General features: G+C 33.4%; 1 protein-coding gene across 1 annotated transcript in view; it reads right to left on the bottom strand.

Moving 5' to 3' along the window:
- Positions 1 to 11,418: 11,418 nt before the first annotated feature.
- LRRIQ1 (leucine rich repeats and IQ motif containing 1) overlaps positions 11,419 to 19,757 on the bottom strand; it is a 174,706-nt gene continuing 166,367 nt past the window's right edge. Inside the window, 3 exon segments of the mRNA XM_019952053.2 lie at positions 11,419 to 11,589; positions 16,550 to 16,610; positions 19,110 to 19,239. Of these exon segments, the coding sequence (XP_019807612.1) occupies positions 11,419 to 11,589; positions 16,550 to 16,610; positions 19,110 to 19,239 (362 nt within the window).

The raw sequence follows: 19,757 nt of genomic DNA on the forward strand, positions 1-19,757 counted from the left end.
AACAATACTATCCTTAATTTCTGTAAGCTGAGGAAAAACAACAGAAAGATATTTCTTTATCTGTATCCATATCTATATCTTACCTGTATCTATGTATTATATCATAACCCTTAACATGATTTTTTTTCTTTATTATTAAGCCTTTATTTTGTTAAAAAGAGCAGTTTAAGGTTCACAGCAAAATTGAGGTAAAGGTACAGAGATTTCCCATGTACACTTGGCCCGCATATATGCACAGCCATCCCCATTATTGACATTCCCCAGAGAGGTACATTTGTTACGTTGATTAAACAATATCATAATCACCCAAAGTTTAGAGCTTACTTTATGGCTCGCTCTTGGTATTGAAATTCTGTGGGTTGGACAAACATATAATGACATTTATTCATCATTATGGTATCATAGAGAGTATTTTCACTGCCCTAGAAGTTTTCTATGCTTCACCTATTAATCCCTCCCCTTCCAACATGATTTTTTAATTTAAGAATTACTTTATTAAAAGATTTTTTTCAGACTTTCTTATCCTTCACTTATGTCACTGTCTTTCTGTTCACCTGTCAAGGTCTTTGTAAAGTAGGTGTTACCAGAATTTCTGAAGTCCTTCAAAGAACACTCCCATATTTGAATGATTTGGGCTGAATTACATGAACATATACTTTAATAAAATAACATTAATGAGTGTCTCCTTTGAACTTTGCAAAAATAGACATGGAATATTAGAAACTACATGGTTTTTTTCTTTAAGAAAGTATATGAGGACAGTGTATCAGAATTACATAGCTACCTAGAGTTTCTAAAGGCCATGTACAAGTAAACTCAATATGCTAGTTAAGTAGTGGACAACTGAACCAAAACTCATTTTTTTTTTTAATATATAGTTTCAGTCTATACTAAAAAATATGCAGGTAAGGACATAATTAAACATAACTTTCACTCACCTTTTGATCACTCTATGTGACAGAAAATTAAGTTAAATGTAAAACATTTCTAAACATCCAGTGAGGAATTAATTGATTTGTAAATTTAAGTTATGGAATGTAGGGAATCAGTTCGAAGTAGCAGAGCTGCCAAAATGGTCAAAATTCTAGTTAGGGACCTTGGAGCCTTGAAAAAGGGAAATGTCAAAGGAGATGCAGGTTAGGAGTAGGGTGGCAGAAGGCTTGGAGAGCAGCAAGATGACAAAATGGGGAGATAAATTCACCAGTGAAGCATCAGTGACTAGTATTCATAAATTAAAGTCATTTATAACTATATTTACAACTGTATTCACCCAATCAAGTTTCCTTACTGTAGGAGTGGAGAGAGACGGCTCTTGACCAGAGATGTGGGTCCTCCCACATTAAAAATTAACATTGCCATTCATTAACACATCTTTGTGTTGGATGAAACTTGTTATTAATACTTTCAGAGAGAAAAACCAAAGCTATTTCACATAAGATATATTGTTCATGTTTTTGAAATACCAAAATAATAAGACAATTTTTGAAAATAAATTTAAGCTTTACTTTTTAAAAATTTTGTAATATTTGCTATATTAAGTATAAAGTACACAAGCTTACTTGTATTTTTAAAAAATATACAATTTTGATATTTAATTGAATTTGAAATCATCTCTATTAGAGATAGAATCATGCCTAATATATAATATATATAATATATAATGTGTTCATTAAATGTTCATTGATTAAAACAGCCACAAATAACTTCAGAAGTACAATTCATTCAGGGTGGATTTAAAGTATTACTAACGTTATTAGCCTTATTTTCAAAAGAGATCCCCTAAAAAAAGAGAGAAATTCTCTCTCTCCTTCTGGTTTTTGCCCATAAAAATACTAGAATTTTCAAAACATAACACTGCTTCCTTCAGGAGACACTGCAGTCCTGGTTCTCTAATTAATATTCTGCATGAGAATAATCAGATTTAAAATGAAGGCCACCTCTTTTTTTTTCATTTCTAAAAATTTTATTTATTTTTTTATACAGCAGGTTCTTATTAGTTATCTATTTTATACATGTTAGTGTATATATGTCAATCCCAATCTCCCAACAAAGGCCACCTTTCACACAGTCCTCTAAGTTGAAAAACTGAAATTTCTTTTAACGAGGATAGCTGCCTAACATGTAATTCCTTTGTTTTTCCTGTAATAACAATTTATATTTGTACAGAATTTTATAGGCTTTACTAATTACTTTCAGGATAACCTATTTATTAAATTACCTCCTACCTGTAGGCCTATAGCTGGTTCCCTACTTAATTTAAAATTTACAAGCAACTTCTTTCTAAAAAGTAACTATCTAGCTAAAGATTAAGCTAAAGATAATTTCCAAATACCACCCTATGAAATGTTGACTGGGTTCTCAATAGGAAATTTTTTTGTCTTTTTAAAAAAATGTATTGGGACATTAAGATATCAACTAAGTAAGCATTTACTGTAGAATATTCTTAAGCCAAATTATTTTAGTAAGCATGTTGAGTTTTAGAAGCACTCCTAGATTTTTAAAATTCAACTTGATTTTATGAAATAGCCATCATTTCTCATAGATGATGGAATTTTCTGATCTTTTTTTTTTTTGCGGTACTCGGGCCTCTCACTGTTGTCACCTCTCACTGTTATGGCCTCTCACTGTTGTGGCCTCTCCCGTTGCGGAGCACAGGCTCTGGACGCGCAGGCTCAGTGGCCATGGCTCACGGGCCCAGCCGCTCCGCGGCATGTGGGATCTTCCCGGACCGGGGCACGAACCCGTATCCCCTGCATCGGCAGGCGGACTCTGAACCACTGCGCCACCAGGGAAGCCCAGATATATATATATTTTTAATATTTATTTATTTATTTGGCTGCGCCCGGTCATAGCTGCGGCATGTGGGATTTATTTCCCTGACCAGGGATCGAACCCGGAGCCCCTGCATTGGAAGTGCGGAGTCTTAACCACTGGACTACCAGGGAAGTCCCAGGATATTTTCTAAATGAACAAACCGAACATGAAGTATTTCATCTAAGCTCACAAAAACATATGTGTGAGAAATGGGATTCAAATTCAATCTGTCCTTCTCCAAATTTCTTTCCACTATTCCAGGGTACCTTTTCCTCCCAAACCTAAGGTCACAAACAAGCTGGTGAGGAGCCAGGGCAGGACTAGAAATTGACTTCTCAATCTCTTAACACATACTCTTACCAATACCACACTGTCTCTCAGCATGTTTAAAAATGCAACTGACAGGGGCTTCCCTGGTGGCGCGGTGGTTGAGAGTCCGCCTGCCGATGCAGGGGACACGGGTTCGTTCCCGGGTCCGGGAGGATTCCACATGCAGCGGAGCGGCTGGGCCCGTGAGCCACGGCCGCTGAGCCTGCGCATCCGGAGCCTGTGCTCTGCAACGGGAGAGGCCACGACAGTGAGAGGCCGCATAACGCAAAAAAAAAAAAAAAAAAAATGCAATTGACATATCAATCATCTCTCACCTCTGTGTTTCATAATTCCAGTTTAGTAAGAGCTATGCTATACTTTATTAAAGTCATTCCCTAGTTAATTGTTTTCCCTAGTTAATGACATGGCTTTATAGGCTGGAAGTTTCAATAGTTTCTAAAACTTAGAAGAAAGAAATGATGGGACAACATTATCTTAACAATTTGAGGTCTTCTCAGTTTTTCTCAATTGCGAAATTTTTTTTGCAAGTTTTCTCAATTAAACATGATTTTTAGCCTAAGACTCCCTGAGTAAAATAATACTAGGTCTTAATTTGGTCCAAGTTGTGAATCTCCTTGGGAGAACAGTGAGTCCAACTTATTTTTGTAAGGATATTTTTCATACATATACTGATAATTCATATACACATATATATATAAAAATGACTGTATTCAGAGACTAGTAATTTAGTACATGCATATGTGTCAGTTATCAATGTATTGCCTCTTAGCAATGAATACACTCTTCATTACATGTTTTGTGATAAAAGAATTCCTTTAAGCATTTCTCCTTTAAAGTGAGAAAAACGTGAAGCCTTCTCAGTAGAGGGTACTGAAGGGTCACTGCCAGAGGAAGAGGCTTTGCAATTTCTGGCATAGATGGAGGTGGTGGGGTTGGCCTTGTGGGTTTGAGGCCCTCTGATACAGGCTGCCTGAGCCACAGGCCCAGAACATGATCCCTCTGCAACCTTGCAGCTTCGACCTAACCATAACCTGTGTGCTGTCCTCTCCACAGGGAAACAAAGCCTGCACACTTTCTGCCCTTATCAAGTCCACTCACTGCCCACGCTACCCACTGCTCATCACCTTTCCCCCTCCTTTACTCCAGAGAGTTGCCCTGTAACCCCAGACCAGCCTTGGTCTGGCTAAACCAAGAACTTCTCTGCTATTCAGTGGCCAAACCACACCTTCTCCAATGTAGTCCGAACTTCCAAGTTTATCTTCCTTGGGTGCTCTTCCTCAGCCCTAGGATATACCATTCCTTACATTTTATACTTGTTCTTTTAGCATAAGTAACACTTAAGCTTTCCCTGTTTAACCTACTTTACAATAACTATCTCCTGATTGGACCCAGACTGTCACAGTAGATATTTATGTAGATTATAACTCCATGAAGGCCAGAATTAAGCTCAGCACTCTTTCCCCTGTATGATGCGATGGCCTTCAAGGAGCACTCCATACATATTTTTGAATGAACAAATGACAGGATTGGCTTCATGTAGGCTAGATCTATGGGAACTCGCAGCTCATGATCTGAGCTGTTTGAAAGACTCACCCAGAAGGAAATCCTTGCCATTTAGGTAGATTGTCCTCTTTAATGATAATAGTACCAGGAGTTTGAACAGGCCAGGTGCTTTTAGAAGCCTTGGCAGATACTTGAATGTCTACCGAACAGTAAACCTTCCACCCAACTTCTTTGTCAGTACAGCCTGCCTCCCTCTACGGAACTCGAAAAAAATGTCAGATATTCTCTTTTCTGGCTCTAATGCAGCTAAAGGATGGCCATATTCATTCATTCATACATTAATTCATTCATCAAATATACATCAAAGGCCCTACCATGCGCCAGAGTTAGTCTAGGCACCAAGGATACTCCATTAAATTCCCTGCCCCCCTGGAACATACACACTAGCAGGGGAGAAGGAGAATAAACAAGAAACATGGAAAATTAGTACCACACTGTTGTGGCCAATGGAATCTGAAATAAAGTGTTTAGATTTTCCTCCCTGATAGAGGCTAAGTCCTTCAAAATTCCGTCTTCATGTTGACTGAATTCCATAATAGAGTGCTATTTATAACATATTACAACCTTTCTTTAAAATCTGTAACCATTTACTAGTATAAATCTCATACAAACAGTTTAGAGAGAAGGACATAAAATGTTAATGGAAATGTTTTCCCTTGTTCTGGAGAAGATAATATCCATTGAAAAATAAGGTGATATGAATATATGATATAGGAGAAAAGCAACAATGGCTGATAAATTCATTTATTCTCTTAAGTGCTTTCTATGTGCTAAGCATATACAATTCCTCTTTGTACTTTTTTTAAAAAAGAAATCATAATTTATAATATCGTCTTTTTGTCCCATCTTTACGTTGAGATAGACAGAAGCAAAGCATTCATGATGCGGACGAGTTGGATGGGAAGCAATTGATATCTTTACACTAGGAATCAGGAGACTCAGATTTGAGTCTCAGCTCTACAACTTTCTGCGTCCTTAGCTCTGGACAATTTATTTATAAAATTAAAAGCTAAATCCCACCTATTCCAAAGTAAATCTCAGGCAATAGCTGGCAAGGAACACCTTTCTGAGCTTTTCTTTTCACTTTTTTTTCTTTTTTCCCCTCCTCACTTTTATTAAGATTATTTTTTTAGAGCAGTTTCAGGTTCACAGAAAAATTGAGAGGAAGGTACAGAGACTTCCCATATACCTCCTGCCACCACTCATGCATAGCCTCCTTCATTATCAACATCCCCACCAGAGAGGTACCTTTGCTACAAATGATGAAATTAAATTGACAAAATATAACCACCCGAAGTCCACAGTTTACATTACAGTTCACTCTTGGATTTTGGTTTTGTACATTCTATGGGTCAGGAAAAATGTATAATGAATGGCATGTATTCATCATTATGGTATCATACAGATTATTTTCACTGCCCTAAAAATCCTTTATGCTCAACCTATTCTTCTTCCACCCAACCCCGTACAACCTTTGACATTTTTACTGTTTATAATTTTACCTTTTCAAGAATGTCACATAGTTGGAATCATACAGTATGTAGCCTTTTCAGATCGACTTTTTTCACTTACTAATATGCAATTAAGTTTCCTCCATGTCTTTTCATGGCTTGGTAGCTCATTTCTTTTTAGCCTTGAGCAATATTCCATTATCTGATGTACTACAGATTATTTAGCCATTCACCCACTAAATGACATCTTGGTTGCTTCCAAATTTTGGCAATTATGAATAATGCTGCTATAAACATCCATGTGCGGGTTGTTCTATGGACGTAAGCTTTCAACTCCTTTGAGTAAAGACCAAGGAGCAAAACTGCTGGATCTTATGGTAAGAGTACGTTTAGTTTTGTAAGAGAGTGCCAAACTGTCTTCCGAAGTGGCTGTGCCATTTTGCATTCCCACTAGCAATGAATGAGAGACCCTGTTGCTCCACATCTTTGCCAGCAACTGGTTTTGTCAGTGTTCTAGATTTTGGCCACTTTAATAGGTGTATAGTGGTATCTCATTTTAAGTTGCTTTTTTCTTTATTGTAAGTATTGAAGTGGATGTGTTGGCCTTCCAACTTTGTTCTTCTCCTTCAACACTGTGTTGGCTGTTCTAACTCTTGTACCTCTCCATCTTTGTACTTGCTTAATGATCTGTAGAGTGCTTTGCTTATTGTAGGCATGCAATTGCTTGCACCCACTACGTACCCATGATGTGGTTTATGTAATGACCCACAGATATATGCAACAGCATTTAAGTCTTAAGTTTACTCAGTGAGGAATTATAAATGCATATTACGTGTGTATACTGCAGCTATGTACAAATTAGATACCATAAATATGTACATATATACATACAGACATACATGAATATATAACATGCTAATAATTCTTGACTTGCAAATTTTAATTTATGTCAATGGAATGTACTTAGTAAATTTGGAGTAAACTTTAATGGTCATCCTTGAAATCTCCTTTTCCTTTAGCTACCACCTTAGTCTCTCAATCTCCACATACTACAGAGCACTGACATCTAGTAAACTATATATTTCACTTTGTATTTTTGATAATCAAATTAACCTTTTTTGATAAGAGCTGTAAAATTACTTTGTCAATATATTGGAGTCGTTGTATAATGTTAGGATTGACTCAGAATGCCTTTCTTCAACTGATCTTAGGCTTTCTGAAATACTAAGGTATGTTCAGAAATCTTTGTTACTCATTATCAGTAGGAAAGTCCAATTCCTCCACTTTGCTTTCAAACCTACCTGAAACTAGGCTTCATTTTTAATTCAACCTTATTTTACATTACTTCAGTATGTGGAACCTCTGGTCCAGACAGACTCCTCAAAGTTTCACAAATATATTTCACCCTTTGCCTTTGTTTAGTGGATTTATTTCCACTTTTTTCCTTACTTAAATCCCAAATGTCATTCTAGGTACAGATCAATTGCCCCCAAGAAGCCTTCTTCACTCCAACAACATTAGCTGTTTTACTTCTGAAAAATATTTTTTTCCATATTCAGAAAATTCAGTACCATATTAAAAGGGCTTACATTTCATGAGAGTTTAGACATGCTCAAAGAGGAAGCTGATTTGGGGCTGAGTATGCACTCTTACAGAGGTATTGTGGATTCTCAGTCCCTGGCTAACTTTGAAAGTGGAGTATGTCCTGGAAAGTGCAGAGATGATAAGAAGGCAACTGGAAACCTAAACTAGGTATACAGTGAGTAATGATCAATCAATAAATGGCTCTTGAATGAATGAATAAGAGGAACTACATTAATTATGTTCTATTCTTACTAAGCTATATATTTTGGCCCAAGGAAGAACAGAAGACAATATAGCACTGAGTTTGGAATAAGAAAAGATGGGTTCAAGTTGCTGCTTTCCCTTGCTAAGTTTTTTTTGTGCCAAAGTCAAATTAAATAAACACTCTAAGTCTCATTTATATTAGCTATCAAAGAAAAATAATCATTATAAATAAGAAAAGATAATTAAAAGAAATTGGTTAAGCTATAAATTGCTAGAGCAATAAAGTTATTATTACTGTAATGCATCCTTTATTTTAAGTATTAAATGGGAACATTAATCGAGAAAACCAAAACCAAAACCATTTAAGGAAATCAAATATTTTAATCTAAATATTGTCTAAATGAGGAAATTTCTTGGCATAGTCATTTTATAAATGGCACATTTTTAAATAAGAATGTGACCTCTTTCATCTCTTTTCAAGTCATTAGATAGATTATAAAGATAGGTAGCAGAAGATCCCCTTGGCCTTCTGTAAGAGAGCAATAAGACCTAAAAGGAAAAGGACAAAAAACCAGGAAATTCTCTAAGAAAAGACAGTATTGCTTGAGATGGATAGCATGCTGAAAGTATGGTTCTGGAATTATTTGACACACAGAAAAGGAAGACAACTATACTTTGAAGTTATTTAAAGTAACGCAGCAGTAACATAAAACATACAACAATAACAAACAATACAAACAACAAGGACTATACTTTAAACCCTTACTTATTACTAGGCAATATATCACATACTTTACATATATTTTTACTTATTTATTCCTCACTACAACTCTATGAGATAGACATTATACTTCCATTTTATAGATCATAAACTCATTCTCAGAGGTTAAATAATTTATCCAAGGTCACACAACTTACACGTGATGGTGGAATGGGGTTTTTAAACCTGAATGTATCTAATTGTAAAGAATACATGTTACAAATATTACAGCAACATTTAAAGAGAAATACCTAGAAAAGCTCAAAGGCTGAAAGAATTTTAGAGCTGCAGCCCATAAACTACTCTCTAGATTTGGCTTGCAAAGCTAAAAGAAATATTTTAATAAGGTGACAAGATTTTGAGAGAGAGACAGCTGTTGGAAAAAGAGCTTTCAAAATACCAAGACTGTAAGTGGTTGGCCCAGGACCATGGGGGCCTAGGACCCAAAGACTTTGAGGGTTAAAAGATTTCTATGGGTAATAAGTTATGCCAAGGTTTTCAGTCAAGTAACTATTAAGAGTACATTTCTTTTAAGCTGAACTCGTTAGCCCGTGTGACTCGACACTAGAGACTTCAATATCTTACTCTTACCTCAATTGATTTTTTTTTTTTACAGCTATGTGTGGGTAGCAATTACAAAGAACATTTACTAAGCACTTGTTCTGAGCCAGATTCTATTTTAAATGTGCTACATTTGATCCTAAAACAACTCTACAAGGTAGGTATCATTCCCATTTTAAGGATGAGGAAATTAAGTCATGATACAGATCTAGGCAAACTGGTGTCTGAGCTCACTCACATCCTTTACCATTATATTACATGACTATTATAGTAAACTAGTAATGACAATAATTCAGCAAGTAGTATTTATTCATATTCATTCTGTTATTTAATAAAAACTCTATTTTTCTAAAGTGGCTTGTCTTAAATTGTCACTAAGTGAACAGATTTAGTGATTAGTAGTGTTTGCAATAACGTCACTTATTGACTAATTGAAATTACAATGAGGATGGACAGATTTAGTGATTAGTAGTGTTTGCAATAATGTCACTTATTGACAAACTAATTGAAATTACAGTGAGAATTGCCTTACTACAGTTTCTTAGAGAAAGTGTTAAGAAATGAACTCTCTATAATGATCTTGTATACTCTAAAATCTATGATTCAGTGTCTATGTAAGTGAAAGATGAAGCTTGTGCATTTCAGGATAGTTGCTGACATTGAGTTACTTATGTTTTAACATTCAGATGGTACATTATGAACAGAAGCTTTGTTATTCTGTACAGTGACAAGGCAATTTTTGTTAAAATTTTATTTGGTTTGTTTCTTTTTACCTACACTGCTTCGAAGTGATATGAGTTTGTAATAGGCAATGCTTAAAATGGATATGGCAATATTCATTATTATGTGTGGCACATTTCCTTCTGAAATGTATAAGTATATATATATATAATTGATGTAATTAACACATTATGTTGCTGTAGAAAATTTATATTAAATGAATAATTTTAGTTAGGTGAATGAACCTAAAATATTTCTTAACCATATTGACTAGAGTAACCTTTCATGACCAGATTCTATAATTAAGTAAGGAAAATCCAAGCACTCTAAGAACTTTGAAGGCTGGGAAATATTTTTAAGTTAGACATATTAAAAGAATAATTTTAAAACAAAATTAAAATTTATCAAAATGAACTTGCATGTATTAATGGATTTAAATGACTGTAATCTAATAATACCAAGCATCTGGATGAAAAGTCAGAGAATCATTTTGAAGTTTTCATTTTTCTGAAGAGCACCATCCGGACTGTTGAATTGTTCATATTCAATCAAATATTGACTTTGTGTGTATATAACCATACCATCAATGAATAATAAACCTTTTTATAGAATAACTGTTCCTTAAAATGAAGTGTAAGTTAATGTGTGGACTTCTGAGGTTTAGTATACTTTGGGAAAATTAGCAAAATACGGTATTAAATGAAACATCTTTTATACTCATATACCATAACACTGTAGAAGATATTTCAAAATCTCTACAGTGTAAGTTAATTGAAGAGTTTGAAAAAATTATGCTTTATTACCCCCAAATATCCTAAGATACAGATATTTTTTAATGTTTACAATCTTTTCAGAGTTAAGAACTGCTATGCAATTCTTGTTGAAACCATGATATAGATATAGTTATATTACCAAATTAAAGGTAACAGATGTGTGTGACAAGTTTACAATTGGAAAAAGTCATCATTAAGAAATATAAACTGTCATCTTTTCAATGGAAATAGTTTTTAACAGCATGGTTTTGACAGTATAAAATTATTATCTAAAATCTGTTATTTAAAAAAAAATTTCCTTCAAAAACAAACTTTACTTACAATATATATTAAATTAATGACAAAAGACCAAAACACACCACTTTGATACATAAATCCAACTTTTTACAATTAGCCTAAACAAATTCTTTTAGAACTAAACGATCAAAGAATTCAATACAATCCATGGGGGTTGGGGGGTGGGGGAGTAGACCACTGAGTCACAGAATACAATTAAAATAAAAACTGATGCTATTAATTCTGAAATAATTTAATTCTGTTTATATCAAAAGAAGACATTTAAAGAAGGAAAAAATTCAAATGCATAGTTTTGGGCAGTTCTGGTTGCTGGCATCCTACCCCTTATCTGTTAAAGAATGCTTGCTGGCATTAGTTTCCATCAATTCATTTGTGATTTCTAAATTAATTCTGAAGGAAACCACAACTTACTTGAAGATCCTGCTGAGTGTCTGTGTGCCTGATTTTTTTTTTCTCTCTTCACAGACAAAGCACTTCCACTGGTCATGGAAAAAAGGTCTAAATCCGTGTCTTCTCTGCTTACAAGCCTTGCCTGGGAGCAGTGGGAGAGAATGTATACAATCATGAAACAAAATATGACATTTTCTGAATGCAGCTCACATTACCCCAAATAAACAAACAGGCTCTGTCAAACAACCTTCTTCAAAATGATACCACAATCCTTTATTTCTGCCCAGGCAGAACAAATGCACTATGTCAAAGCATTTTTTGCAAATAAGAGCCAATTTTAAAATTGAGGTTTGCTATTTGAGTCTGTACAACAAAAGAAAATACTTTAGTACAGTAATTTTGATGAAAATCAATCTTAAAGGCAACTGACGAAACTTTAAATAACTTAACATCATTTACTTACCAAGGATATTATTTAATTCTTAATTGAATGTTAGAAATGTCACATTGGATTATTTTCTGCAATATTTATGTTTTACTACTTATAAAATTCCCTGAAATGCCTTTCATCACATATTTGTATACTACAAAGTCACAAAAGATCTCTGCCTTCTCATTATAGTCATTATTAATATAAAAATACTATACATTAAGTCTAATTTGGGAGTAAGGATAGATAGAAATTTCAAGATATTTTATTTTAAGGACATATGTGTTAGGTAATTTATTTCATCTAAAATTACTCTCAGAACTTTTATTACTATCTTGGGCTGAACTTAAGAGTTGAAAGGGTCACTTCTTGACTATAAAATATTGTTTCTACATAATGTCTAATATCATTAAGTAAGGATTTATCAGGATTCAGCCCTGAAGTGGGAGAAAATGCCATGATGGAATGCAAAGAAGCCTCAAAGTAGCTGGGATTTCACCCAAACCACTGAATGCTTGAAGTCCTGTGAGAAAGCATTGTCCTTAATGTTTGATGTGAGAAAAATTTAAATAGAGGGAAATAAAGCCATAAAACCATCGCTGTGGTTAAAAAGCTATCCCCATATGATGAGCTACAAAAACTCATGAAACCTGAATCTAAAGATCATCTTCTTTCAGATCCAGATCTTTGCTCTTCTCCTTTACATCCCCTTCCCACCTTCCCACCTATATGCATGACCTTCTCATTGTTAAGTGAGCAAGTTTGCTATTACTGAACTCAGAATAGAAACCATTCTATAGCATCAGTCACTTTTTAAAATGTATCTGGCTAAGTGATACAATTGTTTTGTCAAAAAACCTCAGTAGAAAACTGTTGAAAATGAAATAAATAACAATTGGCTTCCAATTTACACTTGTGATTTTAGTCTAAAAAATGTAACACATTCTTTCCCGATTTTATTTCAATTAGTGCACAAGAGTACGTATTTAATGTTCCCATTAGAATAGCTCCATCAATGCTAAGACATCAAAAGAACCAGTCAGGAATAAGGGGTAACTATCAAAGCAATACCACAATTTTGGTGAGACCAGTTACAAAATGAGGAAAAACATGTTAACCACATAGGGGACTCTCCTGCTGGCTAAAGAGGCTTTATCTGTAAGCCTCAGGATTTTAAAATCAGGTTTTATTTGCTTCAATTTAATGACATAATTTCACTACACCTACTTAAAACGCAGAAATCCCACCCTCCTCCAAACAAGACAATACCTACATGTCAAGAAAATATTTGTGAACACATGCCTTCCAAAAACCTTATCATCTAAGCCATTAATATCCAAAAGATTGTTTCTTCCAAAATAGAAAACAATGTCAGTTACTAAGTAACGTTTACCTTTTTCTTTTTTTGATTATGCTTTTTTTGTTTTATCTGAGAAATCTTTGCCTACTTCAGGTTTTTGAAAATACCATACTATGTTTTCTTTGAGAATTTTTATAATGTTAGCTTCTACATTTAGACCCATGATTCATCTCAAATTTATTTTTAAGTAAGATGTGAAGTAGGAGTTGAGATTCATTTCTTTTTTCCATGTAGATGTCCAGTTGCCCGGCACTATTTGTTGAAAAAATTATTCTTTCCCTCTTTTTAATTGCTTTAGTATCTTTAAGGAAATCAATTAACTTTATAAGTATGGTATTCGTCTGGACTCTCTATTCTTTTCCATTGATTATTTTTTTTTATGAACATAACATACAGTCTTGATTACTGGGGTTTTATAGCAAGTCTTGAAATCAAATAGTGTGACTCTCCTTACTATTCCTTTTCAAGAGTGCATTGACTATTCTAGGTCTTATGCATTTTCATATTTAAAATTCCATTTTAAAAATCTGTCCATTTCTACTAAAAAGCTTTCTAAAGTTTATTGAATATATAGATCATTTGGAAAGAACTGACATCTTACAATTTGAGTCTTCCTATTAATGCACGTGATATATCTCTTTGATTTTTTTATAAGCAATGTTTGATAGTTATCATTGTAGGGGCCTTGCACATATTAATGTTAAGATTTATCATTTAACTCTTTTGAAAATTCACCTTCTCCTTCTGCTCAATCCTGCTTTTTTCATCCCTCAAAGGAGTTGTTCCTGAAAGCCTTCCCCAATTAACATCCTGCTTTCAAATATCAGAATCTCAGAGTATGTTTTCTGGAGAACCTGAACTATGACTGTCTTCTGCAGGAAAATGCTAGCGTTTTGGGGGGATAAATTTAATAAACAATATAATTGTCTAGCTCTATGACATGCCTTCTGAAGTATATATGTGGAAGTAAGTAAAATAATATCTTGTTTCCATTTTTCTCATTCCTTTCTGTCATACAATATGCTTTAATCCGATTTGGAAGACAGAGAGGTTATTTATTAGCTTCCTCAAAACCCAGCATTTGAACGTTTGATTATGTCTAACTGTCCTCACTTTTGAAGGTTAGTGATGAATATTCTAGATGATATTTATATTCATCCCTATTATTAAGAAATAACTCCATTGTCTTTTGGTATGCCTTGTTCTGATATGATGTTAGCTGTCAATCTATTGTTCCTTTGTAAATAAACTTTCAATTCACTACTTCTCTATTCTATGATGTCTAGTTGAGGGTTCAGCTCAATGATATTTTTTATTTCCAGAATTTATAATAGGCTTATTTGCATATCCATCTCTCCTTTAATTAAAATTTGATCATTTTTGTTCCATAGTTTTCTGTCCTTTTATTATGGGTGTTATTCTTATGTCTTTGAGGATCTTATAGTAGCAGCAGTTGCAGCTTTTAAAAATTTTAAGATTTTCCTCTTAGTTGTGGCCTGGTCCCAGTTGTGCAATTATCTGTACAAGTTCCCCCTCTAGAAGGGTGTTTTTATTCTCCAACACCCTGCATGATTTCCACTCTTGGCCTTCAATTACCCCAGTATCCTTTTAGCATAAATCCTTGATCCATTCCCCTGTCTTGACTCAAAAAAAAAAAAAAAAAAAGTCTGTTCTACTACTATTAATACTTACCTTGTTTTGTGTACAGCTGTACCTCTTCAACATATTAAAAAAATCATTTATCATTGCTATGTATTTGCCATACATTTGTAGTAGTATAATATAGTGGGATAGAGAGGAAGGAGATTAATGTCAGAGCATTAATCTCATAGAACCATTTTGATTAGTAATCTACCCAATCTGTTTTCATTCATTTTTAGAGGTATAATAATTAAATGTAATATTCCTTCCTTTATCCTGGCATTCCTTGGCACTTTTATATTCCCCATTCTTGCTCCAAAGTGGCCACACAAAAATCTGTGCAAAAGTGCTAGTCAATAACACGTAGGGTGTTAATAGCCTGAAGTACCAATTTTCCTAGGGTAATCTACATGTCACTCTGCCACAGGGATCTCTATTAAAATGCAAGAAAATACTTGCTGAGCGATTATTTCAAATATGTACATAGATTCTATATATTTTCATAAACACACTAATTTTAGCTATTGTCCTAATTTTTCTCCTCTTTCAGGAAAACTCCTTGAATGAGTTATTCATGAGAATGATGAATAACTGCTCTGGATATGATAATACTAGTTCCCATTAGGGAATACATTATCTTTTTATACTAAATTCTACGTGTTAAGTTAAATTATAATCAGTTTTCTTGGTGAGTGTAGAATTTGAGCAAGGAATATTTACTAGTTGACATAAATGGAAGGTGTCATAAAGTTAGGGTCACTTGATGCATCCATTTTCACCTGCCAAGGAGGCCACACACTTCCATCATTGGTTAGGGTAACCTCTTCTCTGGAAATTTCTGGAAACACATTTAAAATTTCTTGTTTGGGGACTCTTTCTCTAGACTCCATATTGGCCATTCTCCTTCTGCTAATATAGTCTTCCTTCTAATAGCATATATATAGTTCAACTGACTTTTGCAATGCCCATTAGTTATACTGTCTAGAGTCTACACTCTGGTGACCAAGTTAGAACTTGGTTGTTCCTAAAGCTCCAACAATTAAAAAATAATTTTTTTTGACGTGGCCCATTTTTTAAAAGTCTTTATTGAATGTGTTACAATATCGCTTCTGTTTTATGTTTTGTTTTTTTGGCTGCAAGGCATGTGGGCTCTTAGTTCCCCCACCAGGGATCGAAACCTGCACTCCCTGGATTGGAAGATGAAGTCTTAACCACTGCACCACCAGGGAAGTCCTGAGCTCCAATAATTTACACTTTATTACTTAGAATGGTGGAGTTCACAATTACTTTCTAATTTTTATCTGGTTTGATTTCCTGAGTTGTGAGGGTAATTTGCTGTTTCCCTCAAATATCCTACTCTTAAAATATTCTAGAAAATAATGTTATCATACAACTTCTTGTCCAGAGTATTTTAAAAAATACGGTAGCATGCTAATATTTTAAAATCTACCATATAGAATTAATACTTTAAAGTAATATCATATTTTAAAGTTATATTACAAGCCAAGAAAACATGGTACTATTTTAATACATAGCATTTTGACATTATCCCAAAAAGATACAGTTGTGGTATTTTCATAATTTACACTACTTATGGACATATCTTAAAGTGCCATTTATTGAGTACTGGTGTGCACAACATTTTTTCTGAACTTTAAACACATTTCTTACCACAAGCTGAACTCTTCCACCATTAAGTACATCTGGATCTAACTCAGGCAAGAAGTGATTGCTGCATAGTGACAAAAACAGAAATCATATCATTATATAAATGTAGAGGAAGACTATGAAAGACATGCCCAAAGAAAATTTTGGGAGAAATAAATAATTTACAAAATGGAAATAATAGTTCTCTTAAATTAGGTGACATGCAAAAATACATACAAATTTACATCTTTTCATAGTCATTTTAAAATTCAATTTGACATGAAATTTAAATTCCTAAACAACACTTTAATGCTACCTTTCTTTGCTGAACATAAGCACATACACAGATCAAAAATCTGAAAGTACCAATAACCATAGCTAATAAATTATAGAAAATATAAATATTTTACTACATGTACTTATATATCTTACTTATAAGAAAGGCAAAACTTCCTATTTTTAAAATAGCTCTGGTGTATTTAAGGCATCATACTAATGCTCACAATGAACTTCTGTTGATATTTGGCTTTTCAAGAACTTCTGTTTTTGAAAACAATTTTTCTTAAAATATTACTACCTATATCTTCTTTTATATATTATATTTTCAAAACAGAAAATCCATCAACAATTGCCTGCTGCATTATATGTTTAAACATAACTTATTTAGGAGTAAGGGATGTTGTGAAATGTTTAAGCATATCTAAAATACATCCTGAAACATTTTGCTTGTATTTTTCACATTATCTGTACAGATGCTTTTATATTTCTAAACCAGACCTCTTATACCTGGTTAATACAGACGTTAAGCTATGGGTTATACTATATTTGTTTACAGTCCTAAGAATGTCATGTTACGAATTATGCTAAATTGATTAATATCAACATAAAATAAATTGTGCTTGCATTAATTAGAATACTTAGCAAAATAAAAAAGTCTCAAATGTTGATTGCTTTATTCCTATTTTCTTTGCTCACAATGAAATAGGATATAACAATCCAGATTTTGAAATGTTTTAATTTCACTTTCATTCTTCACTTTCTTTTCCATGTTTTTAAAGAAATTATATGGATAGAATTGACTACATACAAAGGTTTCCATTTGTATATATTATAAAAAAAGGTTTCATTTTTGCACATTATAATTTCCTGCTAAATTAAGTTTCATCCCTCATAACTGTAGATTTATTTGTTTGTTATTCATTTAAATAGTTATCACCCACAATCCCTGGAAACGTTTCCAAAGTGTCATCTACATTTAGATTCAATACTGGTTTACATATTTAATAAATGCTTATAATAGTGCTTCTTTTTTTACTGTTTTGTGGATATATGTAGCTAAAATGAAAGTCTTAAAAATTTTTGTCAGCTGTATAGCACAGGGAACTATACTCAATATTTTGTAATAACCTGTAAGAGAAAAGAACATGAAAAAGAATATGTATATGCTGTACACCTGAAACTAACACATTGTAAATCAGCTATACTTCAATTTTTTAAAATTTATGTCAAAATATTATATCCAGACTTCTTTTTCCTTAAAACTTTGGTTTAGTGGTTATGCACATAAGTGCTTTATGTTACATTTTTTGGGCTGAATTTTGTTCCTTCAAAGTTTATATGTTCAGATCTTAATCTTCAATACCTCAGAATATGACTATGTGAAGATAGGGCCTTTAAAGAGGTACTTAAGGTAAAAAGAGGTCATAGGGGTGGGCCCTAATCCAATATAACTGGTGTCCTTGTAAGAAGAGGTTAAAACACAGATAACACAGGTGGAGGGATGGTCATGTGAGGACACAGTGAGAAGGTAGCCATCTGCAAGCCAAGGAGATGGACCTCTAAAGAAACCAAATTTGCTGACTCCTTGATCTTGGACTTATAACCTCCAGAACTGTGAGAAAATATAGATACATCTCTGCTCTTAAAGCCACATGATCTGTGGTATTTTGTTATGGCAGCCCTAGAAAACTAATACATACATTAATGTAATAAAAATTTATTGATTACCTATTAAGCTCAAGGCACCTTGTTTGCTGCTAAGGGACATCAACATTTGATACCCTCAACCTTGAGAGCTCACTTCTATTGTGAAGTAGAGAGATAAGTTATCATCTCACTATAAAGAAGAGGAAACTAAAGCATTGAGACATCATTGAAAATCAGTTACATGACTAGTAAAGTGGCATCAGGGTTGAATTATAATTTTAACTGCCAAACATATATGATAACAAAAATAACATAAAATAAAATACTATACCTCCAATACATATGATATTTATAAACAGTTAATCAATACCATGCATTTTACTTTATAAAGTAGAATCATTTGTGTGGTTCATCATCACCATCAATCATTTGTGTTGGTTTTAAGCAATACAGAAACTAAGTTCTTGAATATTTTATGGTGAAAAATATAAACAGTGATCAAATCTATTCTACATAAGAGGCCATTTATAACCTGGCAATGTAGAGTATTGGCCTTTGGCTATATAAAGTCATGTTTGTTTTAGAACAATTAACCTAGGTTTCAGTTTTCAAGATGTATTTGCAATACAAAAATCTAATTTAAAGGAAATGACCTCACCATTTCATGTTTCTGGAACTAGTTTCATGAACCCCAACCTGTGTATGAAGCCATTGGTATGTATATTCTTTATTCCTTTCCAATTTTTCATTTGCAGTGGTATCCTTACACATAAATTCTTCTTCCTTACCTAGGGAAAAAGTATGTAAATTTTATTTGTTATTTAAAGAGATCAAATTTTGGCCAAGCAGTTCAGTCTAGGCTAACAATTTTATCACAAGAAAAAAAGAAAAACAAGACAATTTAATTCATGGGAGCTAAATCATCTGTAAGAGAAATAATGTCAGTCACTTATAGATTAAGTGCTTTTCCAGCTTGGTTTCAAACCCACCTATTTTGAAAAATAAAGGAGTTGTTTTAGTGCAACCTACATTTTATAGGGCTTGGTTTTTAGTGTTTTAGAAAATGAAAATAATTATTTTTGGTAGATGGAATTTAAAGTCTAATTGTTCTCATGCTATCTTATCCATATGTAGAATTTATAAATTATATTGAGGATTTTCAAAACAGAATTTTAATTCTATGTAAAACTAAGCTTGGTTCGTGTAAGCTAGTACAATACTTAAGTTAGGATATCATTTATATTAGGTTTAGGAAACCTGTGCTAATGTCATAGCAGTGATTTCAAAGATGGAGGGGGGAAAGCGT

Source organism: Tursiops truncatus, chromosome 11, assembly GCF_011762595.2.
Source record: "Tursiops truncatus isolate mTurTru1 chromosome 11, mTurTru1.mat.Y, whole genome shotgun sequence".
Taxonomy (NCBI): Eukaryota; Metazoa; Chordata; class Mammalia; order Artiodactyla; family Delphinidae; genus Tursiops; species Tursiops truncatus.